We start from the raw sequence: 27,435 nt of genomic DNA, 5'->3' as shown, positions 1-27,435 counted from the left end.
GGGTTCAGTTTTCAGACTTCCACAAAATGATAGTGCTGAGCAAGATCTTAGAATTGTCAAGTACAAATCCCTCCCTTTTGGGATGAATCCTGGAGGGCTTGAGATCACCTACGGTAGTATAACACACCATCCATGGGGAAAACTGAGGCTACAACAGAGGCCTCTTGACGCTTGGGTCAGTCCTCAGATGCTAAAAGTGCCCGTTAAAATGCAGGTTTTCAGGCCTCTCCTCAGAAATTCTGATTCAGTAGGTCAAGGGTGAGATGCAGGAATGCAGTCTTTACGTGGAGGGCAACTATCTTGATGCAGTAATAAGCAAGTGTCAGGACATTTTCAACATCTGGCTTACGAAAGATAAGGATGCATATAATGAAAATAAATCAACGCCATGAGAACTACCTGAATGCAATCAGGGGAGAAGATAACCCAGGCACTGAGCAAACTAAACTCTGAAGATGATTACATCTTCTCATGGGACTGCACAGTAAGTTAAAAGTGCCTTGCCTGGCCGATGTGATTTAGCGGTTGAGCATCAACCCAGGAACCAGTTTGATTCCTGGTCAGGGCATATGCCCAGGTTGTGAGCTCTTGTAGGAGGCAGCTGATCGATGATGTTTCTCTCTCATCAATGTTTCTATTTCTCCCTTCTTCTCTCTAAAAATCAATAAAAATATTCTTAAAAGAAGTGCTTGGAGTACAGAGTGTGTCTTAGTTTACCTATGTTAGTACAAAACTAAGTGAAGAGTATCTCAAAGTTGGATCCAAGGATGGCATTTTTGCTAGTATGGTCAGACACTCACTAAAAATCTCCCTACAATTTCAGATTAAAAAAGTCTGCAATTACTTTCCCAACCTCAACTGTTTATGACAGTATTAGCTAATGGTTCTCAGATACTGTTACATAGGGTGTGGTGCATTTTCAACAGAAATTGCTCTTTTCACATTCAGATAAAAAGCTGATGCAAGAGGTCAGGTCTTATTAAGCTTAAGAAAAAAAAAATGCTGGCTAACCCAGTGCAAATAATTCATTCAATGGAAAAAGCCCAATAAAAGGAAGTAGGGTCATATTTATCACGAAGTTGGCTATTTTTGATGCAGCCCACAGAACTGCTTTATTTTGTGTTAAATATAGAGGATTCTAATAGAGCTTGTTGCATAAAAATTAATATTTACAAATAACATAAAGACATTTTTATTTGGTTCATAAGGTTTGTTTTACAAAGGACTCAATTCAGGTTTTCTTCGATGAAGTGATTTTTCCCTTCTGTATTTTATGAATGACTTGTTTTTTATATAACTTTTTAAGGTACAGAGCTATTACATAAAAGTTATACTGCACTAGAAAGATATTATAAAGTGAACCTTTAGATAACATAAAGTGACTATCCTATATAATAAAGAGCTAATATGCTAATTAGACCAAACGGCAGAACGACTGCCCAGACAACTTCTGGATGAAGCCGGGGCTGCAAGGGCCAAGGGGGACTACTGTAGTGTCCTTTGGCCTCTGATTATGTTGCCTTTTCCTTATGTTTTCTCAAAATTCTGACTTTGGTCTTCTACAGTTTTCTCTGCAGGATTTCATTCACTCCTGGAGTGTGAAGAACCTTTATGCCAACCTTAGTTTAGACTTTGCCCTGTAGATTAAAAAAAAAAAAAGATTTATAAGTTTCTGAACAGTAGAATATCATAGGGAAAGGAATGTTCTGGGAATATTACCTTGAAGATTGTCTGCAAGAAAGGATTAGAGAAAGGAGAAATAGGAGGAAGAATAATTAGGGGATTATCAAAATGGACATTTAAAGTCATCACAGTGTGACTTCAGAATGAAAATATTAGTTTTCTAGTTTTTCAGAAACTAGTCTTATTTCAGTAAATTAATAGGTAAGGACTCAGAGATCTATTATTTTATCATGTGGGCTTTTAAAAATATTTTTCTTGATTTCAGAGAGAAAGAGAGAGAGATAGAAACATCAATGATGAGAGAGAATCATTGATTGGCTGCCTCCTGCATGCACCCTACTCAGGATGGAGCCTGCAACCCAGACATGTGCCCTGACCAGGATTTCATAGGCCAACGCTTAACCACTGAAGCACACCAGCGGGGCATGTGGATTCTCCCCCCCACCCCCAATTTTAATTATATCAGTTCCTCTACAATGTTAATCATAGTAAAAATTTGGCATGTCATCATTCTTTTATAATACCAACATGAGTTCTTATTCTCCAAAGCAAGTGGCACAGGATTCTACAGTATTTTATCCTTATATTTGAAAAATTTCATTTTTTCATTATGGAGTCAATCAGTCATCTCAATACAGGCATTATTTATGGATGGCAAGCTTTCTTTAGACTTGAACTAATGAATGAATGGTAAAAGTATGTGTGATTTTACTTTGTATGAGTACTAGTATAGCCAAGATATTAAAACCACACTCACTGGTAGTCTGTCTTATACACAGTATTTCCTATAATTAAATCCATCAAGTCTCTAAATGGATAGATAACATAGCAATTAGAAAGAAATTATATTCTAATTGAAAATTTCTAGAATCTTGGAAAACCAGAGGCAGAAGGCATCTAAATTAGGTGCAACCCTACCATCTTTATTTTAAAATCATAGTTTTTTTTTAGATAAAGTTCCTTTATTTTATTTTTTTGCAGTTTTAAACAAATTCATTGAATTTTTGGGGATAACATTGGTTTGTAAAACCATACAGGTTTCAAGTGTACAACTCAATAAAACATCATCTGCACACTGCATCGTGCGCCCATTGCCCCAAGCAAAGTCTCTTTCAGTCCCCATTTTCCCACCCTTTGCCCACCTCCACCAAGCCCCCAGCCCCCTTTCTCTCTGGCTACCACTACACTGTTGTCTGTGTCTATGAGTTATATATATATATTTGGTTATTCCCTTCACCTTCTTTCATCCGGTCCCCCTACCCATCTCCCCTCTGACAGCTGTCAGTCTGTTCTGTGCTTCCATGTCTTTTGACCTATTTTGTTGGTCAGTTTATTTTGTTCATTAGATTCCACATGTAAGTGAGATCATCTTTGTCTTTCTCTTACTGGCTTATTTCACTTAGCTTGATAATCTCCAGGTCCATCAATGCTGTTGCAAAAGGTATGGTGGCCCTCTTAAGGCTGCGTAGTATTCCATTATGTAAATGTACCACAGCTTTTTTATCCACTCATCTACTAAAGGGAACTTGGGCTATTTCCAGATCTTGGCTATTGTAAATAATGCTGCAATGAACATAGGAGTGGATATATTCTTTCAAATTAGTGTTTTGGGACTCTTAGGATATATTCCCAGAAGTGGGATCACTGAGTCAAAAGGCAGTTCCATTTAAAAATTTTTGAGTTTTCCACAGTGGCTGCACCAATCTGTATTCCCACCAACGGTGCCTGAGGGTTCCCTTTCTCCACATCCTCAACAGCACTTGTTTGTTGATTTATCTATGGTAGCCATTCTGGCAGACGTGAGGTGATATCTCACTGTGGTTTTAATTTTCATCTCTCTGATGATTAGAGATGTTGAGCGTCTATTCATTTTTTTGGAGAAATGTTTATTCAGGTTATTTGCCCCTTTTTTATTTTATTTAAAAAAATATTTTTATTGATATCAGAGAGGAAAGGAGAGGAAGAGAGAGATAGAAACATCAATGATGAAAGGGAATCATTGATCGGCTGCCTCCTGCACGCTCCCCACTGGGGACCGAGCCTACAACCTGGGCTTGTGCCCTTGACCAGAATCGAACCTGGGACCCTTGAGTCCGCAGGCTGACACTCTATACACTGAGCTAAACTGGCTAGGGATGCCCCTTTTTGAATTGGATTGTCTTCCCGTTGTTGAGTTGTATAAATTCTTTATATATTTTGGAGATTAACACCTTGTCAGGTGTATTGTTGGCAAATATGTTCTCCCATTCAGTGGGTTCCCTTTTCATTGTGTTGATAGCTTCCTTTGTTGTGCAAAAGCTTTTTAATTTGATATTGTCCCATTTGTTTATTTTCCCCTTGTGTCCCTTGCCTGAGGAGATAAACCAGGTATTGGCAAAAATATCGTTACAAGATGTTTGAAATTTTACTGTCTATGTTTTCTTCTAGGATTTTTGTGGTTTCATGACTTATATTTGCCTTTTATCCATTTTGAGTTTATTCTTGTGTAAGGTGTAAGTTGGTGGTCTAATTCATTTTTTTTTTTTTTGTATGTACCTGTCCAATTTTCTCAACTCAATGTATTGAAGAGACTGTCTTTACTCCATTGTATGCTCTTGCGTCCTTTGTCAAAATATTCATTGACCATAAAGTCATGGGTTTATTTCTGGGCTCTATGCTTTCTTCCATTGACCTATATGCCTGTTCCTATGCCAGTGCCAGGCTCTGCGGAACTGAGGGTGCTGGTCCGCTCCCCAGGCTGATGCTGTAACAACAGAGTGCTTGTCCCTGGGAAGGCGGTGTCTGGGTCTCCCAGGCGACTGAATCCCCACTGACCTTCATCAACCGATGCTTTTTGGGCTCCTCTTCCTATCTCTGTTGCTCTGACTTGGGGGTCCCTGTATGGGGTTGAGACCCCATGCGCAGGGGAACAGGGCGTTTTACAGCCGATATCCTTCTGGCCTCTCAGTTGCCACACCTGGGTTTGGGGGCTAACCCTTTCCGAATCTCTGCCCTACTTACCAGTCTCTATGTGGCTCTGTACGTCCTTGGATAGGATATTTCAGTTCAGCAGGCTTCAGTTAGTTATTCAGATTGATTGCTCTGTAATTTAGTTGTAAATCTGGTTTGGGGCCCGGAGTGGGTGAGTGTAGCTTGGAACCATCTTGGAATCCTTCTAAAATTATAGTTGACATACAATATTAGTTTCAGGTGCACAATATTGTGGTAATTGGACATTTATATATCTTATAAATTGTTCACAATAAGTTTAGTACATGCCTGACACCATACATAGTTATTACAATTTATTGTCTATATTCCATCCTTGTCTTTTTTTTTTTTTTAAATATATTTTATTGACTTTTTACAGAGAGGAAGGGAGAGGGATAGAGAGCTAGAAACATCGATGAGAGAGAAACATCAATCAGCTGCCTCTTGCACACCCACCACTGGGGATGTGCCCGCAACCAAGGTACATGCCCTTGACGGGAATTGAACCTGGGACCCTTCAGTCCGCAGGCCAGTGCTCTATCCACTGAACCAAACCGGTCAGGGCTCCATCCTTGTCTTATTTCATAACTCTGCCACCCAATTTAGTAAATAAACCAATTTATTGGCTATTCTTTATCAAATGACCAATACTGAGAGATGCTAAACTTTTATCAAGATCAATTTCAATAATTCTTACTACAAGAAAAATCAGGAAGATGGAAATTATTCCTCCCTATTGTGTGATCTTGAGAAAATTATTTAAGCATTGTCTTCATTTCCACAGCACTATCCTCATTATATACTGGGAAGATAAAATGAGATATTTATTGAAGGTTCTTTGAGCACCTTGGGCCAGAAGAGCTACAGAAAACCAAGGTGTAATTATTTTCATATCCACGAATTCTCTTGCCATTTGCCTCTTGTTCTAGTCTCCTTGGAAATAAAACAAAGTTGGTCATCACTTTCCACTTAATAACCTTTCATGTGGTTGAAATTGCTATTCTCAAGCAAATTTTTTCTTTTAAAGAAGAACTGCCTGAACTATAAAACAGCAGCCTAGGGCTGTGAGTCAGCATTTTACCTACACACAAAATCAAAATGATTTAAAATAGAAGACACATAATCTTTTTGAAAGACATATATACCTCCTTGTAGAAACTTTGAGAAAACTGGAGTTTGCAAGTTTATGAATAGTTTATTATATTTCAATAAATGCATTTTGAATCAATAAACCAAAAGTTAAGGACAAAGAGTTCATTACCAAGCCAGTTATTGATTCTCAACTTCCAAAATAAAATAGTATATTTTAATATACTATTAAAGAGAAATATGTTTTTTTGTGTATGATAAAAATTTTAAGTGTCTTAGGAACACTGGCCTAAGGAACTGGTAAGACTAAGAATTTTCAGCAGCTAGTACTTAAGTTTATTCAAGTTAATTTCTTCATCTTTTTGTGATTAGAATTATTTGGTTTTTACTTTTTACTATTTAAAATATCTTTTAAAATCATATCATAGGAGATTGCAAAAACAGAGCATTACATTTTATTGATTCATTTATTCTTTTAGGTTCTTATATATCTTCCTCGCTTGTCTTTAGCTATCTGTTTTAGGTTGGACTGTCATATCAAAATACTACAGACTAGGTGACTTAAACAGAAATTTATTTTCTCATAGCTCTGAAGGTTAGAAGTTTGAGACCAAGGTGGCAGCATGGTCAGTTTCTGGTAAGGGTTCTTCCTCGCTTATAAATGGTCCTCTTCTCACTGCATCCTCACATGGTGGGGAGACAGGGAGCTAGTCTCTGGTGTCCCTTCTCATGAGGGTGCTAATCCCATCATGAAGGCGCCACTCTCATGACCTCAAGACCCCTAATTACTCCCAAAGGGCCCCCCCGTCTCCTAATACCATCATATTGGGGAACTTCAACATATAACTTTTGCTGGGGTGGAGGTGGAGGAGGGAGAACAGAGACATTCACTAATAGAAAAAAATTACACGGGCTTCAAATAATTAAGTAGGTAATACAGAAATGAACAAGTGAACTTGTTTCCCCAAAATTCCCTTTGTCTTCCTTTTATAGCTTTCTAATTCAATAAGAGAGGAACTTCCTTAAAAATTATAAATTAACAACACTTTCATGAAGCATATACTTTTTAAAATGACAGAGAAAAAATGAGACATACATTGCATTGGAAAAAACTGAGAAAGAGAATAGTAACCCATTGATATAGTAAATAAAAACAACTTTTAATTCCCCATACCTTGTTCCTATATCAAATAAAGATTCTTAAAATAATTTAAAAACACTTTGACATCCTTGGAAAGTAATATTATAATACACAGTAACATTTCTATATTACATTTTCATAGGTATTAAAAAGAATAGTAAATTGCATATTTTTTCATTCAAAATATAGAAAACTGAATAGTAAAACAAAACTGACAAGATTATAATTGGTTTGTGCTGGATTTTAACTAATTTTAATGGTTATTTTTATTACATACCACATAAATTTGAGGGTATAAGAAATATATTTTTCTTGATTGCACAAAACTCTTCATTTACAAAACACATACAGCATTTCCACAATGACCATAAAGTGAATAGAAAGCATTTCTCAAAATTTCAAGTCGAAGTGTAGGGGAAAGCAGAATGAAAGGTGACTGAGATCCAGAGTACAAGTGATTGGCAAGTTCATTCAATTAGCAGGTTGCAGAGTTATGGGTGGGACCCAGGATTTTCTTGTCTAAAAATGCTTCAGATGATCATATTGAAGAAGAAGAGGGGCAAGGGAAATCTAATTATAGTTTGGATCACTTCATACCAGAAAACAACTGTAGAAACTTTTAACTTCTCAAAACTCAATCAGGTGTGTGTATGGTCCATTGGTATCCAGCTTCAACACCTGCTTGTTCCCATAAGTGCCATGTTCCACCACAACCCCAGCTTCAGCACACTTGCTGTTCGCAGCCAATTCTTTTTCACAGAGACTCACAAATTGGGAATAGAGTTCTAACCCTTCTTCTTTCCCAGAGTTAGAGTGATACTGCATGCCTCTTCCTTTCACTTTCCCCCCAAGGGTGGCTTGAGGAATGATGAGAATGTTGCCAGGTAGATCCAATATAGAGACGAGCTTGCCATTTTCTGTTTCGCTTAATTTCACATTTAACAGTGTATTAACTGGGTGGGGAAGAAAGGAAAAATGCTTAGAAGTGAAAAACAAATGGAGAAAAGAAAAAAAGAAAACCAACAATTTTCTAGTCAGCAAATCTCATATTTAAAACACAGTTTTTCAGTTCATGCTTTTTACCCAAAGTCTTTATTTAGATTTTAAAAACTGCTTCACTAAGCTAAGAGATCAAAGAATGAAAAACAAGGCAAATTTTATGCAGAAAATGGCATAATGCTTTAACTGTGACTTGGCAGTTAAGATCTCCTAACAATAAGTTCATCCAGAAAGAACTAAAATAACTGTATACTGAAACCTCAAAATACAGGGTGTCCCAAAAAATGTGTAACACACTTGGAATGATTATAAAGCCAGTTAATTTACATCAGCTTATTTTTAAAATTTAAAAGAATCTACAGAGATGAATACTTTTTTTTTTTTTTTTTGTCAATGCCTGTTTTCAAACTGATGACCGTTCTGGTTCAGGCACTGCTGATAACTCGAAGCAATGGTATCAAAAACATCAAGAATCATTTTGTTCAATGTTTGTGTGCCCTCAATTCGTCAACTGTTGCCGGGTTTTGTACTATAAGCTTTATCTTTTATGTATCCCCATAAAAGAAAGTATAGTGACGCTTTAGGATAAATATTCTTTGTTCAAAGCTTAGTCTGGCTTCTTGCATTATTTCAAATCACTTAAATCTGAAAAGAAGTGAAAATTAAGTGAGTTATCAGCTGATAAAGTGTGTATACATTTTTTTTGGAACACCCTATATTGTTGCCTCAGGGGGATACATGAGAAGATTTTGCCTTCTTGTTCCTTTTTACATTTCATAAGCAAACAGCATTAGAAAAATACCGTGATAAATCCTCCTCTATAAAGCACCAAATTCTGCTTTATAAAAGAACTAGAGGCCCGATGCACGAAATTCATGCAAGAGTAGGCCTTCCTTCCTCGGGCTGCTGGCACCAGCTTCCCTCTGGCACCCGGGACCCGGGATTCCCTCGCAGCCCCAGCTTCGTCCGGAAGGTCATCTGGAAGGACATCCGGGAGGACATCCAGTTTAATTAGCATATTACTCTTTTATTATTATAGATATTAGCCCTGGCCAGGTAGCTCAGTTGTTTAGTGTTGTTCCGATATGCCATGTTGCAGGTTCAATTCCCGGCCAGGGCACATATAAGAATCAACCAATGAATGCATAAATAAGTGAATCAACAAATCAATGTTTCTCTCTCTCTTTCTCTAAAATCAATCAATAAATTTAAAAAACATTTTTATGCTAAGTGTCCGGTCGTGGGTTCAACCAATCAAAGTGTAATATGCTAATGATGTGCTAAGGCCACTCAACTGCTTGCTATGACATTCATTGACCACCAGGGGGCAGACGCTCCGACCAGTATGTTAGCTTGCTGTTGGGGTCTGGTCAATTGGGGCTGAGCCAGATGGGCCTGACATGCCCTGGAGCCCTTACATGGCCCCTCCCCGGCTGGCCAACCTCCCGCATCCCTCCCCGGCCCATCGTGCACTGGTTGGGTCCCTTGGCCTGGCCTGCACCCTTTCGCAATCCGAGACCCCTCAGGGGATGTCGGAGAGCCGGTTTCGGCCCGATCCTGCAGGCCAGGCTGAAGGACCCCACTGGTGCAGAATTCATGCACCGGCCCTCTAGTATTAAATAAAAACCTTAATGCATTTATTATTTTAAACGTAGTTGCATAGAGTTCTAAGCTGAAACAAAAGTACCAGTTTCAATTCCATTATAAACCAGTTGATTTACAATTATTTCATAATCTCAATGAAATAGCATGGCTAACAGATGTGCCAAATCTGGCACTAACCATTAATATGGACTAACAATTTTACAAAAATAACCCATGGGAGAAGAGTAAAAGTGAAAGCAAGAATCATCAGAAATTCATTGTTATAACTGAAAAATAAGTCAAAAGGTTTAGAGGTTACTGGCATATCTTTATTTATACACAAGATTATTTTTACGGCCCTAACTGGTTTGGCTTAGTGGAGAGAGTGTCGGCCTGAGGACTGAAAGGTCCCAGGTTCGATTTGGGTCAAGGGCATGTACCTTGGTTACGGGCACATCCCCAGTAGGGGGTGTGCAGGAGGCAGCTGATCGGTGTTTCTCTCTCACCGATGTTTCTAACTCTCTATCCTTCTCCCTTCCTCTCTGTAAAAAATCAATAAAATATATTTAAAAAAATTATTTTTACGGCACTTATGAATTTAATACTGATAGCTAATAAGAAGTATCACAATCACCATAAATATTGATGTGTACCAAAAATTCTAAACTACAAAATCTTTAGATCTCAACATTAGCCATTTTCAAAACAATAAACAAAATAAATGCCTAATATACTTAGCCTTAGGATCTTCCTATCTCTATCTATATATATAAAAGCCTAAGTGACCATTAGGACCAGACGACTGGAACGACCGGTTGACCAGTCGCTATGATGCGCACTGACCACCAGGGGGCAGATGCTCAATGCAGGAGCTGCCCCCTGGTGGTCAGTGTGCTCCCACAGCCAACCTCCCATGGCCCCTCCCCCCTGCTGGCTGGCCCCCGCTAAAGGCCTCGATCGCTGGCCAGGTGACCCCACCAGTGCACAAATTCGTGCACCTGGCTTCTAGTAAAGTATAAATAGCTTCTGCTTGTAAACAATAGTTCTGAGAGGACAAGTGGTAAAATAAACTATATAAAACTCATATTCCTGCCCAATAATTAGGCTTGAAAGAGTATGCTTTCTGGTGGGCTAGTCAATGTTTTCAATTATCATGGAGTCTGTAGTAAATATTATTAGTAAGGATTCAGTATGATTGCCCCACTCGACAAATTAGGAAATTAACCTGGTAAAAACCTGCCCATCCAAATGAACTCCTACCCATTTTCTTTTCTTTTTTTTTTTAAATCCTCACTGGAGGATATGTGTGTTTTTTAACATTGATTTTAGAGAGAGAGAAGGAAGAGAGGGAAAGAGAGAAACATGGATGTGAGAGAGAAACTATGATTGGTTGCCTCCCGTACGCACTCCTACAGGGGATGGAACCCACAACCTAGGTATGTGCCCTGACCAGCAATCGAACCTGCAACCTTTTGGTGTATAGGGTGATGCTCCAACCAACTGTGCACCTGGCCAGGGCAAGCACTATCAATTTTCACTTCACTTACATCTATTTTAAAATATCACTATTATTCTCTATTACAAATAGGACTTTGCTGCATAGCCAGCAGTCCTGACTGACTGCTTCCAAGGAAACTGTAACTCTCCAGAGCACTTCATTCCAGTGGAACGCACCATCTAGCTATCCAGGCCTCGGGCTAGTACAAAGTTGGGAGGTAATTTGGAATAAAAGGCCAGAGAGGTTAGTACAATTTTTTTTGGGGTAAGTACAATTTATTATACTTCTACACGCCTACCTCTATAGGCTATAATTGAGAATTAAATTAATGCTATTGATATACGAATATCAGTATGCAGAAGTAAATATAAATACAAACTGTCAGTAAATAGAATTAAAATGAGGTAATGCATTAATGGCATGCTGGAAACTCAACAATCCCAAGACAGGTTATCAATCAAATATCTCTAATGATGTATACAGAAAGTTAAGTTTTGACAGGTCCCTGGATCTCAGGCCAATTATATTGAAGATGAATTGAGGAAGATTTGGCACATCTGTTAGCCATGCTATTTCAGCCTTTATGGATATAACTGGTTGTTATGTTCCCAAGGGCACATGATTTGATTGGAAAGATCTGAATCCATGTAATAAGTATGAGGTAGGGTTGAAGAGAATCCCATCATACGGGCTTACTTTGCCTCCTGGAATAGAGGGAAATACAAGCTAATGCTATCCATATTTTGCTTATAACTGACACCAGCAGAATGTGATTCTTACAGTCACAGTTCTTTACTGAGAATCATGACATATACTAGTAAAGCTTTGTGTTAAACTATTCACTAAAAAAGTTAAGGCGAACCTCCTCAGTGTTTGTAATTCACCATAATTTAATTTATACATGTATTCAAATTGAACTCAGGAAGATATTTTTGGGAGCACACAGGATTTGACTATTATAAAACAAAATGCAGCTTGGATGTGGTTGGTTCATTTCATCTTATAACTAAGATCCATTTAAAAATATATAAAAACAACTTTAGGACATCAATCTTACATCACAAGGACAAAAGTTCTCTTCCTGTTCTTGAAGATTTCTACTGTACTATTTTATGATAAGTAAAGATTTAACTCAAGGCAAAACATTAACTCAAGAAAATGGACAGAATGTGTAATTTCCAAGCATTAGGTCCTGGCAAATAACCCTCTGTAACAGGAGCCCTCATTTCATGTTCTCTAAGCTCCCTGTTATCCTCTAGATTCAAATTTTAAACCATTACAGTTACTGGCTTTCCATTCTCACCTATTGTAGGTCCCTTAAGTCTAGTGTTAATCCTTGGACAAATTGTCAAACATGCTCGATGTCTCAGTATAAAATTCCCTCTAGGGGTTTTAGCCGTTAGTTTAAGCTGTTCTTCATTGAACTATTTTCCCTGGAGTTCCACTACTTGAAGCTCTTTTAGGTTAACTTCTGAATGCTTCAACTACCCATTTGTGTAATTTATGTCTTATTAATCGAACTCATGGGTATTGTCTTTCATTCATCAAGAGAATATGACCTGTCCCCAATTTAGGGATAGCGCCATTATTTTAGGGTTTTGGGGGACATGATTATTATATCATTATTATATATATTATTACTGTATTTATGTAAATATATATTATGTAATATTTGTAATTATATATATTATGTAATATATATTATTACTGTATTTATGTAAATATCACACAGAATGGGCAGTGCTATGGACCATCCAGTACACTGGAAGGCTGCAGCAGGTCAATTATCGTTGAGAGATGCTTAAACATTGACTCTGCTTTCTCTGCCCCTGGATGAGATGCGGATGTCACGACACTGAGCTTGGTTCAAGAATTAGAGAACCTTATATTTACACACATTTCCTACAAATAAATGCATAAAGGGTTAATATAAATTCTCCCATAATAATGATGCCAACCTGAGCTGTCCAGATTTGAAGGGGGGCCACATCTTATGCATCCCATATCACCTACATGCTCCTGTTAGGGACTCTGGGAGATAAGAAAACGATATTAAGAAATGCAGCATCTGTTTCTCCCTATATGTGGCTACCCTGCTTCCAACAAGTTTTGGTATCCCTGGCTGAGTTGAGAGAGAGAGAGAAACACCATTCTATAAGTTTAAAAGAATGCCACCACACTTCTTTACTTTAAACTTTGGAATAGGCAAACAGCTGAAGTCAACAACAGTACAGAATTAAGTCATTTACAACTTGCTAGTAAATTTAAGATTGTGCCTTTTGCCCCAGGAAACTTATCTATTGCTACACATTCTCACTCAAAAAAGAAACAACATCAAAAACATACCCATTTTTGGAAGAAGTTCTTTATCAGCTCCCTTGAAAAAGCACACGTAGATCACTAATCCTCTCTGAACCTATGAGAAATCACCACAGTAAACGCAGATTAGAGAGAAACTTCTATGTAGAGATAAAGAGGTAAATGGATAAAATTTCACACCTGTTACAGATGTAAAGTTTAAAGGCAAAAGAGAAGTTTTTACAATATTGATTTCTTAAATATGTTGAGAAAACAAAATCTTTCCAATATTCAATCTCAATTATTTCTTTCAAAAAATTAAGTTTAAAATACAGCCAACATAGTGAAGAACACAAGATTTACCTTCATACATTTACTTCTAATCAAAATCATTAGACTATGAACTAGTTTCCTCCCCCTAAGTAAGACTGACAGACTTAGAAACATTTAGTTTGCATGGCCTCATTTATTCAACACCAAATGAATTTGCATTATATCTCATACAGCTGATGACATCATCACTCTATTCCTCCTGAATAGATCATGAAATTACTTGCAGATCATAAAAATAAGGGTCTGATTTTATTTCAATAAACTCCAAGGAAACTTCCAATTATTTCTTGTTACTGTTAATGCTTTAAACAAACATCGTTATTAGGCTTTGGAAACTGCATTTATGATACTAAGTTCTACATCACAAGGTTGTTATGCGAAATGTAAGCTTATTTGTTTTACATAATGACTTGGATATTTCTTTATTAGCTCGTGTAGAATAGGGACTATATGGGAAAGATACACTTGATGAATTTGATTTTGCTGCTGAGTAAATCATTAAATTTTTTATTCTGTAGATTATCCCTGTTTTACCCAAAAGCTATTATGAAGATTAAATAAGTTAATATTTGTAAGGTGCTTAGAACAGTGCCTCGTTCATAATAGAAGCTATATAAGTGTTTATTAAATGAGGATGTAAGAATAAATTTAAGGGATGAAACAGAATTTATTTTATATCTAACTCTCAAAGCACTTCACAGACTGCTTTGTATACAATAGGAACTGAATTTATCTGTTGATTGCATTTAAGTTCAACTTTACCTTATGGGATCTATGTATTATCTAAATTGTCTTCTATGTAAATATAAATGCAGTTCTGATCTCACACCTGATTTATCTGCAAAAGAGGTACAGTGATTTTTTAAAGGTACAGTTGTGCTCTGGAACAAGCCAGGGCCTCCAATGTTACTCATAACAAGGAGCTGAATGACAGTCATCTGCACCATTGTCCCAGGCCTCCCCGCTGGGTTGTTTTAGCACGAGCCAAAATCTCAAGCATATCATGTTTGCACACTTGCAATGTCAGAATTAAATGTCCAATTATTTGCAGGAACAGACACCTGTTCTCTCCACTTCCCACACTACCTCCTCATAAGGGTTTTTTCTTTTAGTTTATTCCAATAATAGATCTTAAACTGTGACCTACAATTCCCCTGTTCAAGTCAGAATCACTTGCCTTGTAGCTTCTTCCAGTATAAACATATGAAATATATAGAAAAGTACAGATAATTCTCACTGTAGCTTAAAAAAAGTTCACCTCCTAAGAAGAAAAACATTAGTTTGTGACAGCAAAGCTCTAAATAAATGAAACTAAAACACGCAAAATAACCTTCAAATCTTTTGACAATTAAAACAAGTTTTTAAAAAATTAGAACTTTTGATAATAGAATAGGGGAGAGGATGCTTGAGAAAGAGAAGAGAATTTACTTTTTCACTATCTCTTTATACTAATTTAACCATGTGTAGGAGTGAAAAAGAAAGCTTTAAAACAGCTTTTGAAGTTAATAAATGCAAACTGATAGTTTGGAAGGCTGCTAAAATATTTGTGATTTCGCATAACGAGATGTGGCATGAAGAATATAAAAAGATAAAGAAGCATGGCAGAAATCTAAAGGATTGGGAGAAACCAACATGGCGGCATAGGTAAACACCGGAGATTGCTGCCTCGCACAACCACTTCAAAAATACAACTAAAAGACGGAACGGACATCACCCAGAACCACAGGAAGGCTGGCTGAGTGGAAATTCCACAACTAGGAGGAAAGAGAAAAGCATACTGAGACTCAGAGGAGGCGCAGTGCGGAAGTGAAATACTAAGGTGCGGAGGTGCATGTGGAGCAGGCTGGCGGCTGAGGGTGTGGTTGTCTGTTTCAATCCAGAGGGAGTCTCAGGCTCTGAGCTCCAGTTCCGGGTGAGTCTCTGGGGACCCAGACTCAAACGGGAGAAGCGGGACTGTCTGGCATCGGTCGGAACTCGAGGGCAGCTTTCTCTCCGAGGTTTGCAGCGGTTGCTGGGACACTGAGAGGCAGAGCCTCTGGGGACAGGACTGAGAGCAGACATAACTGCTCGCTCCGCCTGCCCTGTTGATCCCCAGGGACCCGCCCTTCCCAAGCCTTGCACAGAGGCGTTTGCGGGATAACCTTAGGCAAAGGCTAGATTAGCACCTCCCTAGAGGACAGAAGTTCTCCCACTGCAGACACAGCTAATTCTCACAGCCAGTTGGCCTGGAGGTCAAATCCCCCCGAGTGTTACCTACAACAATCAAGGCTTAGCTACAACAAGACTGTGCACAAAGACCACAGGGGGTGCACCAAGAGTGTCTACCTCAGGTAATTGGGACACTTAGCACAGAAAGCCACTCTATCGACACAGCGAAGCATAAAAAATGCCGAGACAAAGAAACAGGACACAAATGACAGAACTGGAGGAAAGCAGGCTGCTGGATATAGAGTTCAAAACCACACTTTTGAGGCCTTTCAAGAGTCTTCTAGAGACTGCCGATAAACTTAATGAGATCTACAAGAAATCTAATGAGACCCTCGATGTTGTGATAAAGGACCAACTAGAAATTAAGCATACACTGACTGAAATAAAGAATATTATACAGACTCCCAACAGCAGACCAGAGGAGCACAAGAATCAAGTCAAAGATTTGAAATGCGAAGAAGCAAAAAACACCCAACCGGAAAAGCAAAATGAAAAAAGAATCCGAAAATACGAAGATAGTGTAAGGAGCCTCTGGGACAGCTTCAAGCGTACCAACATCCGAATTATAGGGGTGCCAGAAGAAGAGAGAGAGCAAGATATTGAAAACCTATTTGAAGAAATAATGACAGAAAACTTCCCCTAGCTGGTGAAAGAAATAGACTTACAAGTCCAGGAAGCGCAGAGAACCCCAAACAAAAGGAATCCAAAGAGGACCACACCACGACACATCATCATTAAAATGCCAAGAGCAAAAGACAAAGAGAGAATCTTAAAAGCAGCAAGAGAAAGAAACTCAGTTACCTACAAGGGAATACCCATATGACTGTCAGCTGATTTCTCAACAGAAACTTTGCAGGCCAGAAGAGAGTGGCAAGAAATTTTCAAAGTGATGAATACCAAGAACCTACAACCAAGATTACTTTATCCAGCAAAGCTATCATTCAGAATTGAAGGTCAGATAAAGAGCTTCACAGATAAGGAAAAGCTAAAGGAGTTCATCACCACCAAACCAGGATTATATGAAATGCTGAAAGGTATCCTTTAAGAAGAGGAAGAAGAAAAAGGTAAAGATATAAATTATGAACAACAAATACGCATCTATCAACAAGTGAATCTAAGAATCAAGTGAATAAATAATCTGATGAACAGAATGAACTGGTGATTATAATAGAATCAGGGACATAGAAAGGGAATGGACTGACTATTCTTGGCGGGGGAAAGGGGTGTGGGAGATGCGGGAAGAGACTGGACAAAAATCGTGCACCTATGGATGAGGACAGTGGGTGGGGAGTGAGGGCGGAGGGTGGGGTGGGAACTGGGAGGAGGGGAGTTATGGGGGGAAAAAAGAGGAACAAATGTAATAATCCGAACAATAAAGATTTAATTAAAAAAAAAAAATCTAAAGGATTAACAGTTTGGGATTTACTGTCCCATGAGGCAACTATAAAAATAGGCAATTCTCTGAATAAGATGGCAAATATCTATCTATATAAAACCCTAATATGCAAATCGACCAAATGGTGGAATGACTGGTCGCTATGACGTGTACTGATCACCAGGGGGCAGACGCTCAACGCAGGAACTGCCCCCCAGCCTGTAGGCCCTGACCTGTGGGGGGGTGGGGGGGGGGAGAGGGGGACAAGGTTGGTGCCAGGCCAGTCAAGGTGGGTGCGAGCAGGAGCCCTGATCATCTCACTGGTTGTCCCAAATTGGCCCTGATATCTGGTCAGGCCCAGGGACCCTACCCACGCATGAATTTCGTGCACTGGGCCTCTAGTAAAAAGAATAAAATTTCAATATATGGAAGAGAAATCAAGATCTCAGAAGAGGCTATAACAAAAATAAGGAGTAAGAAACATGAATATTTGAGAAAGAAAAGGGGAGGGGAATATATAGGAATATTTATGCTTATAAGTATTTCCAACTTGGCAGAGGGTAACAGATTAGATTCTGATTTAAGAATAATCAGCCACATATCACAGTTATGAGCAGTATTTAAAATAATGACTATGATTGTGCTAAGGAACGCTAGATCTGGGACCAAATTCATCAGGGAATGAGATGCTCCTATATTAAAGTTTCTGAGTACCTCTAAAAGTCTTCATTATAAACTAATATTTCCCTCCTTTCATCTTACTCCCAACGTAAAGTTTCTTGGAAAATCTCATTTTTATGTTGATCCAGCTGCTGTCAACAGAAAGGGAAAATCAAGTCAAAACGGACCTTTAATATTTGCAACAAATTTAACCAACAAGCTCGGACCATCTCAGCACAGCAGTGCCAAGGGCTTTACAAGCCCCTTTTAAAGCAAGGGGTCTGGGACAAATAGGTCTCCAGTCCGCCGAGGCGGCTGGTGAGCGCAAGTTCAAATATCCGCGGGCCAAGCAGGGGACGTGCTCCTCCTCCGGAGGCGTAAGGCGGAGGGAGAAGGCGGGGGCCCGTGGTGCAGGGCTGAGGCGAGGGGCGAAGCCAGGCAGGCCACTGTGGGCAGGTTTGGGCAGACCCGCCTGAAGGTCCGAGCCGCCCCGCAGCAGGAGCGGGGGCCACGTGGCCGGCCCGAGGAAGACGCGGGGGGACCAGGCGCCGAGACAGCGCGGGAAGAACCGCCCCTGCGCGCCCGAGGATAATGGGAGCAGCTGGGCTCACTTTACCTCCACCCACTGGGCCGCGGAGTCCCCCTCGGCGGGGCGCACTTGCAGCCGGGCGTGCAGGCACTGCTGCAGGAGCGCCCGGGCCTGCGGCGACCGGCCGCTTCCAGCCATGGCGGGGCCCGCGCGGCGGCCCAGGGTTCAGGCCGCGCCGTGCAGGCTGTGCCCTCCGCGCGCAGGGAAGGCGGCGGGAGTGGCGTCCGGATCGCTCGGGCCCCGCCCCCTCAGGGGCGGGGCGGGGCCTCTGCCTGGCCCTGGGGTGACTCCGATGTGCGGTCTTCTAAGACTATGTACTCACCTACCTGCTTCCCTAGTAGGTGCCCAGGGTATATTTTTAAACGAGTGAAAAGACTTATTGGATCTGTTCCCTAAATTTTCAGACATTGAAAAAATTTAAATCTGCGTAAGTCCATGTTATGATGCCATGAAGATAAGTAAATAGAATCAGTTGAATCACAAAATGTGAGCAGAGATGAAACTAAAAGCTGTAGCTTTCAAAATTTTTTTTTTTTTTTTTTTTTTTTACCCCGAACAATAAAACAACGCTGCCTCCTCTGTAAGGAATGCTATAAATCATTCTAATGCTGCAGTTATGGAAAAGTTTTGGTATGCTATGTGAATACACGTTTGGAGATCAATCCTTTATTTTATTGTTTTTTTAAAATCCTCAACCGAGGATATTTTTCCCATTGACTCTTAGAGAGAAAACATTGATGTACATGCCCTTGACCGAAACTGAGCCCGGGACCCTTCAGTCCTCAGGCTAAGGCTCTATCCACTGAGCCAAACTGGCTGGGGCTGGAGGTCAAACCTTTAGAAGACATCCTTACTAAAAATATTCTTACCCAAGAAAGTGTGGGATTGTTAATACACTTTTTAACCCGCTACTAATACAAAAATAAAACGACATATAGGCACACACTGATATTCAATTCTGTGATGTGTTTCCTGTAAGTAGACAATAGGATTTAAATGAAATTAACCAAGGGCTTGATTTTCTTTCCCACATACCGTATTCCTTGAACATCCATCAGATTAGCATTATTTTTCTATGGGCTTGGAGGACTTAGATGAGGAATAATAGTGTTACCCTGATTGCATTACCCAGGTCATTGATTTGGGCTGTTGGGACAATGTGCCTATACATTCGGTCTGTTGTTTTTTAGTAGGTGACATCACTGATAGTGTTGCTATCCATACAAAATAGTGTGGTGGAAGAAAATAGTCCATGCATAATCAACAGTCTTTTCTACACAAAATTGAAGCTGCCTGTTTGCTGGTTATCTGGAAGCTGCCTTACAGTTTTTGTAAAAAACGAAAAGCAAAATCTCACATTATCTCTGCTGCATTGCAGGGGTTGACATTTTAAAACATTCATTGACATTTGGAAAGCACAGACAAGTTACATTGTCTACACCTTTTTTTATTGTTTAAAGTATTACATGTCTCCTTTTTTCCCCCCATTGACACCCCCAGCCACTCCCACCCCAGAGGGTAAGCCCCCACCGCCCCAGTGTCTGTGTCCATTGGTTATGCTAATATGCATGCATACAAGTCCTTTGGTTAATCTCTACCGCCCCCTCCCCTGCCTTCTCTCTAAGGTTGACATTGTCTGTACCTTTATGTCATTATAACTATTGAGTCTCTTTTCTTTTTCACTTCCAGACTCAAGTTTTACAGGGCGTAAGGAATTTTCACATAGAGGCCCTTAGCATTGACCTAAAGTCAGAAAGGACTTTGATGTCTGTTTGTATATGGGTGAAGGAGTTGGAGAGGTCTTTTGAAAATAGGGTTACCAGAGATCTTTCCATAGTGAAGGGACTTTAGCAAAGTGGAAAATCTTTCCTGTGAATAGATGGAGTCTGGTTGGTAATGGTTAGCATCTTAAAGATCACCAATTACTTTAAACATTCCTTCCTGTTGGGTAGGGATCTCCGGGATACTACTACTATAGGTAGTACAGTAATAGGTTGTGGCTCACTCATTTTTCCTTCTACCTGCAGAGGGCAGTAGATAGTAGGCACCAAAGAGAAAGTATTTATTTTCTCTATTTTATTTATTTTTTTGAACATCTAACCTCATTCCACAAAGAATTTAAGAAGGCAAGACATACATACACTAAAATAGTGAAATGTTAGGAGTAAACAAAATAGAATTTTGTGAGTAAGTCATAATGGAGGAAATAAAAAACAAGTAAGATTAGTTCTTGACTACAGTACTGAGATGATAAAGTATGTAGCAAAGTTCTCACAGAAACATAACTTTAATTTTTGTTTCAAAACATTATGTCCATAGTATGTAATGTCATGATGGAGCATGTTGTATGATTTCCTTCATGTTAGAAATCAAAGGCAAAGCATAGCAGTGAGAAAGGAAGAAGTGACTCACTGGAACATAGAGAGCTTTGCTTCCTGAGTGTAAGAAACCAGTCTGGGTAGGAATAGATCTCACAGCCCTACAATGCTGAAAGGGGACCATAGGGATAGTGGGTTAATTATTAATACATTCTAGGCCCCCTGAGGTGGTAGAATAACTTACTTAGAGGTGTTTTTTTAATTAATTATTTGTTGGTGTTAATCCTAACTGGAGGATGTTTTTCCCATTGATTTTTTAAAATATATATTTTATTGATTTTTTTACAGAGAGGGATAGAGAGTTAGAAACATCGATGAGAGAGAAACATCGATCAGCTGCCTCCTGCACACGTCCTACTGGGGATGTGCCCGCAACCCAGGTACATGCCCTTGACCAGAATCGAACCTGGGACCTTTCAGTCCACAGGCCGATGCTCTATCCACTGAGCCAAACAGGTAGGGCTGATTTTTTTTTTTTTTTTTTTTAAGAAAGAGTGGAAGGGAGGGAGGTATGCGGAGAGAGAGAGAAACATTGATGTGAGAGAGACACATCAATTGGTTGCCTCCTGCATGCACCCCAACCAGGGTGTGGATAGAACCTGCAACCCAAGTATGTGCCCTTGACTAGGTGACTCAGGAGACCCTTCAGTGTGTGGCTCACGCTCAAACCACTAAGCAACACCTGCCAGGACTATTTAGAGGTTTTAAGTTGTTTAATCCAAGTTGACTGTCCCAAATTTTAATATTCAAAAGTATTTCACAAATATGAAAGATTTGAGAACAATTTCCAAAAGATCCTTTACAATTGATGCTAAGCTTCCTGATTGTAAAGAGGAAAGGAAAGAGAGAGGAACTATATTCTGTTTCATAGTCTTCAAAATAAGCAGAGCTTTTCCTAAGATTAAGCTCTGAAATGAGCCTCTTCTCTGAGACCTGACCTAGGGGCATGCTAATCAGTAGAAGTGCTACTGGAAGAGGTAGATGTTTCATCTTAGGGGAGGCTGGATGAAATCTAGCCCCCCACTTCAAAGCTCAGAGATTTATTTGTTCAGTGCTCACCTGATTGGGTTCTTAGAAACTGGTTCACGCTAACTAAAATGCATGCACATGAATTGGGGTAGGACCAGAAATACTAATTTATTCATTTATAAGAAATGTTGCTGTGACTGGAGAAGTTCTCCCATAGGGTGTGATCAGCACATTTCCCTCTGTGGTCAAGCATGGGACACTAGATCATATTTAGAAGTCTCTTTTACTAATTTATATGAGAGAGAGAGATATTCTTTTACCAGGCATCTGAAACGGAGGTGAGAAAGACCTATGTTAAACTTGGCTTCAAGACACTTGCCACATGTGTTAAGACTGTGGAAAGAGGAAACAAACAGATTTAAATAAGAGCCTGAAATAAAAAGTTTAAAGGCAAATATTCCATACCACAGCCATATATTTGTCATGGAGCCTCTTCTTACAGAGGCAGAAACTGAGGCCACAAGGGTTGATACAGTTGAAGCCCCTTCTTACAGAAATATGAGGCTTGGGAAAATGAGGGTTTCCACCTAAGGGCTGAGTCTCTCTTCAACATGAATAGTTTGTGCAATCAGGTGGGGGATGGAATTTAGTTTGGAACTTTGTATTGATTGCTCTTTTGTTCAATTGACTTTTTAAAAAAATGCCTATTTCATTACTGCACCATATGCTGGTGTGTTGCCTAGGTAACATAATACAGCAAGGGCTTTTTACTCTAAGGCAATGATGTATATCTTTGGCAGTCTGTAGGACTTCCTCAGGGTAGGCTGATGAATTATCTTGACATTTGAGTTATTTTTCAGTTCATAGTATTGTGATAACTTAGCAAAGCATTGCATAATCTTTTGAATATTTGTCTACTTCTGTTGGTTGTTTTATTAAGTTAGGCCATCCTGTTGTAAGGCCTTTTTATAATTTTGCGTGCTCTGTAAGAAAAAAAATTGTGAAATATTTTGCAATGGGCAAGAAATTTCCAGATATCCTTTGACTGGAATGCTAAAGCCTCTGGGGATTACCTGGTAGCCATACAGGGCTTCATTGGATTTATTTTTGACTAGGTTATCTTACAACTTGTAGAGATAGAAGTTAACTTTTAAAACATTGATAGTAAGCAAATTGTTTCTGTCATAAACATGTAAAATTTGACTATTACTCAGTGCATATTGACCAGTTTTGCCAATTTTGCATTTATTTGTAAATTCATTTCAGCATTCCTTACTTGGCTATAAATGTATAGCACCTTGAGTTCTCTCTTTTTAAATAAACTTCAAATTTTAGAATAGATTGAGATTTCCAGAAAAGTTACAAAGGTAGTACAGAGAATGTCCATATACTCCTCACCCAATTCCCCCTATTATTAACATTTCAAATTCCTCTGGTATGTGTTTGTCATGTCTACGGAATCATCACTGATACATTAATTAAACTCCATACTTTATTCAGATTTTATTAGTTTTTCTTGAGGTTTTTTTTTTTTTCTGGATCCCATCCAGAATACCACACTACATTTAGTCATCATGTTTCCTTAGACTGTGATAGTTTCTCAGACTTTCCTTCTTTTTAATGACCTTGACAGTTTTGAGGAGTATTGATTGGTCAGGTGTATTGTAGATGCCCTTCTATTGGAATTTGCTGTTTTTCTCAAGATTAGCCTGAAGGGAGAAAGGGACGGAGTCTGGCATCCACAGGTAGAGACTTACATAGACCCTTAGCAGAAGGCATTGACCAGCCAAGAAGCATGGCCAACTCCAGGTGACCTTTTAGGAAGGGAACTAGGGAAATAAATACCTGACCCCATTCTCCATCTTTCTTCCACTTCCTGCCAGAGCTCCCCATTGGCAAAACCCAACCAGAAATCAGAACACATGCCCCAGTCTACAGGGTAGAAAGCAGGGTGCAGAATGCTTGAATGTGGATTGAAAGACAATATCTAGCAAACTAATTGAAGAGGTCTTAAAGGTCAAAGTGGGGACTCCTTTGTCATCTTTTTGTTGGAAGATAGCAGCTGGGAAGACAAAGAGAGAAATAGCTGCAGTTAATATTTCTAATGAAATTCTATAATTTCTCCAAGAGTTTATAGGGGTGAAGTTTGACTTAGTGAGTTATTAGTGTGAGATGAGTCAAGGTCCCCCTTGCCCCTCCTTTTTTTTTTTTTTTTTTTTTTTTGTCACTGGGAATATTTCAAGACATCAGAGCAGAATGGTTGCTGGGATCCTACCTGTGGTGAAGATGCCCCTACCCAGTTCAACTTGCATGGCAGGAAAGGATGGAGCCACTGACTTCCAGGGGACTTGCTGACTGTAATAAGAGGCATGTTAGAAGGGGCCACTAAGGGCCTACTAGTACATCCTTACAGCTCTCCTGGGATCATTTGTACTGGGGGAGAAGAGTCTTGGAATCACATTTGATTTGCTACAGAAAAAATAAAAATAAAAAAGAACCATTTTTATTGTCTTTGAGTGTTGTAACTAAGTTCCCACTGACTCCAGCAGGAAGTAAATAAAGATTTCAATGATGAATTGTTTATGTACACCTCACTCTTCCCTTTCTTTTGCTTGAGAAGAAAAGAGAAAGCAGCATTATCAGATGGCAGCCTCCTGGTTGTTTGCTCCTTTTGGCAAGTGAAGCAAAAGAAATACAGTATCTGATCGGCATGCTGGAGGAAGGTCCTTCTAAAGACCTCGCAAATGGAGAAAATTCCAGCTCTAGAATTAATTAATAATGGCATTCCTGTATTTGTCCAATTGTTTATAAACATTTATTTATCATGCCAAACACTGAACAAGGCATTGGAAATATATGAGGAATAAGATGCTCTCAGGGAACTCAGAATTTAGTGAAGAGACAAGGAAAACAATGAGGAGCATTACTTTCTCCCATTGTGATCTTTCCCTCCCACAGGAGAAGGACAGGACTTGCAAGGGGAGTCACTTCCTGGAAAGGCGGAGCTAAACTAAACAAGTGACTGGCCTAAACCAGATTTTTTGGGCCATCCCACTTCTAAGCAATTATTTTCTTAGTCATCAATTGACTCTCTCTCCAGAATACCTCTCGGTTTATTTCTTTTACAGCACTTCCCCATACCGTTAAGCCCTAACTTAACTAACTTAACGGTATGGGGATAGGTTCTGCAACTTTAAGAGAAATGATGTTTAAAGAAACCAGTTTTACCCTAAGCTAATTGACATTAACAAGAGTTAAATCCCTACAGCATCACATCAATGTTATAATGAAATGATGTTGAATGAAATGATGTTATTGGAGGGTCTGCTGTACACACATGCTGACTTCAGGGTCTCCAAAACTCACTTCAGGCCTGACCTCCAACTCAGAAGGTTTCCTCCCTCTAGGCCACAATCAAAAGTAAAGTCCTAAGTACTGTGTTTAGCTGCACTCTGCTGGGTGTGAAGCTGATTAAAGTGATTCCCATTAACTTGTGAATGAAACTTAACCATCTTAAAAGGTATATTTGCATTTTAATAGCAGTCCCTTAACACAAATTAATCTGTAATTGGTAGGATGTGTGAGAGTTATTTTTTTGTGGAAAGGAGGAGAATTTCTCCTTAATTCTCTAAATTTAAAATACTTGCTGTTTTCAGAGCCCTTGGATTCTCACCTCCCATCACTCCTCACACAATGCAATTTTGCTTCTCTTCCAGAAGCTAATTACTCTGGAAAGGTTGGTTAAATTCAATGGACAACATCATCTTCTGAATACCTTTTGTATTTGGGGAAATTCCCATATTGTGAGTATCCCTTTTCCTCCCATGTAGAAGTCAGAACTCAGCTCCCCAGCCTCTTTTGCAGCTAAGGTTCCGGCTTGCCTGTTAGATACCCTCATGCAAGACTAAATGAGCAATGTGAATAAACAAGCTCTGCGTGGGGCTTCCATTTCCCTGATGTTGGTGTTGGCAGAGCTTCCAAGCACAGGAGGGTTCAAGACCTGATGCAGAAGTGGCATTGGTTGGCAGTAGCAGCTGCATAAAACCAAATTGCTGGTATTTTGGGTTCAGCAGCAGCAGTTACTACCATTTATTAAAACAGAGAACACCAGCCAGAGACTCCTGATCTAGAAAGTTTTGAGGCATATCTTGGGCACTGTTCCTGGGAGCCTTGAATGCTTGTCCAGCCATCCTAATAATTCTGTGAACGACTTAACATCTTTTAATAAATCTGGCTGGTTGGTTAAACCAGCCAGAATGAAATCTGTTTACAACCAAGACATCCTCTTCTTTTTTTTTTTTTTTTGTTAATCCTCATCCAAGAATTTTTCCCCCCAATGACTTTTAGAGAGAGTGGAAGGGAGGGGGAGAGACAAAAAGAGAGAAACATCTATGTGAGAGAGACACATTGATTGGTTGCCTCTCCCTCCACACTCCAACCAGGTTTGGGAATTGAGCCTGCAATCGTGCCCTTGGCTCAATTGAACATGGGGACCCTTCAATCCTCAGGCCGACGCTCTAAATGCTGAGCCAAACAAGCTAAGGCTTTGACTTTTTTAAAAAAATATATTTTTATTGATTTCTGAGAGGAAGGGAGAGGCAGAGATAGAAACATCAATGATGAGAGAGAATCATCAATCAGCTGCCTCCTGCACGCCCCTTATTGGGGATTGAGCCCGCAACCTGGGCATGTGCCCTTGACTGGAATCTAAACTGGGACCCTTCAGTCCGCAGGCCAACACTCTATCCACTGAGCCAAACCAGCCAGGGTGAGGCTATGACTTCTAATTGATATAGGGGTCTCCTTAAACTTTCCCCTCTTCCTCTACTTCTGAACCAACAGAATTTATAGGACAAGACTCTCTACTTTTCTCCATCCCCACTTCTACTTTCCTGGCTCAGGCCACATCATCTGTTAACTGGATGACTGTAAAACCATCCAGTTTGACCACTCACCTTTAGTTTTGAAGTCTCCATGATAGCAGACAGAGTGATCTTTCTAAAATGCAAGTTTAATTCTTCAGTGGCTCCCTAATGCCCTCAGGATAGAGTCTAGGATCAAGTCCAAACTTCTTAGTAGTGGTTTTCTGAAATATAGGGCTGGTTGACTTTTCTAGCTGATCTTGGCTCTGCCTGTTTCTTGCACCTATGCTTCAGCCATACTCTTTTCTTGCTGTGTACTGGCAGCATGGATCCTCTGGGATACGGTTAGAAATGCAGAATCTCAGTCCTACTCCAGACTTATTGAACCAGAATCAGCATTTTACTTTGTAAGTGGATCTTGACATGTTCTAGGTACTTCTGTTTGATTTTTGCAGCCAAGAAGGTAACTTCTGATTAAATAAACAGACTAGGTGGATCTGGGCTGAAAGCCAAGCCTCACTGCCTCCAAGCAGTGGGCTCAGACAGTGAGTATAATGGTTAAGAGCATGGATTCTAGCACCAGACTGCCTATTGCATAATACTGTCTCTTCCAATTGCTTCCTCAATGTCCTTGGGCAAGTGCTTTGGTTTTATAGTTTGTAAAATAGGGATAATAATGTGACCTACTTCGTAGAATTGCCGTAGGATTAAGTGAGTTACAATTTGTAAAGCACTTAGAATCATGCCTGGGTACAAGGTAGATGTGATGTAAACCTTGTTAATCCTATTATTTTAACCT

At 39.6% G+C, this 27,435-nt stretch overlaps 1 protein-coding gene across 1 annotated transcript; it reads right to left on the bottom strand.

The window, feature by feature from the left end:
* Positions 1 to 6,228: 6,228 nt before the first annotated feature.
* DTD2 (D-aminoacyl-tRNA deacylase 2) lies at positions 6,229 to 18,655 on the bottom strand. Its single transcript, XM_036353639.1, has 3 exons — positions 18,455 to 18,655; positions 13,311 to 13,380; positions 6,229 to 7,836 (listed from the first exon to the last, which is right to left on the bottom strand). The coding sequence occupies exons 1-3, from the start codon at positions 18,563 to 18,565 to the stop codon at positions 7,511 to 7,513; spliced, it is 507 nt and encodes a 168-aa protein (XP_036209532.1). The 5' UTR covers positions 18,566 to 18,655; the 3' UTR covers positions 6,229 to 7,510.
* Between the last annotated feature and the right edge of the window lie 8,780 nt (positions 18,656 to 27,435).

This window comes from Myotis myotis, unplaced genomic scaffold, assembly GCF_014108235.1.
Source record: "Myotis myotis isolate mMyoMyo1 unplaced genomic scaffold, mMyoMyo1.p scaffold_m19_p_1, whole genome shotgun sequence".
In the NCBI taxonomy this organism is placed as follows: Eukaryota; Metazoa; Chordata; class Mammalia; order Chiroptera; family Vespertilionidae; genus Myotis; species Myotis myotis.
Note: the sequence above shows the minus strand (reverse complement) of the source record. Positions and strands in the feature narration are given on the sequence as shown.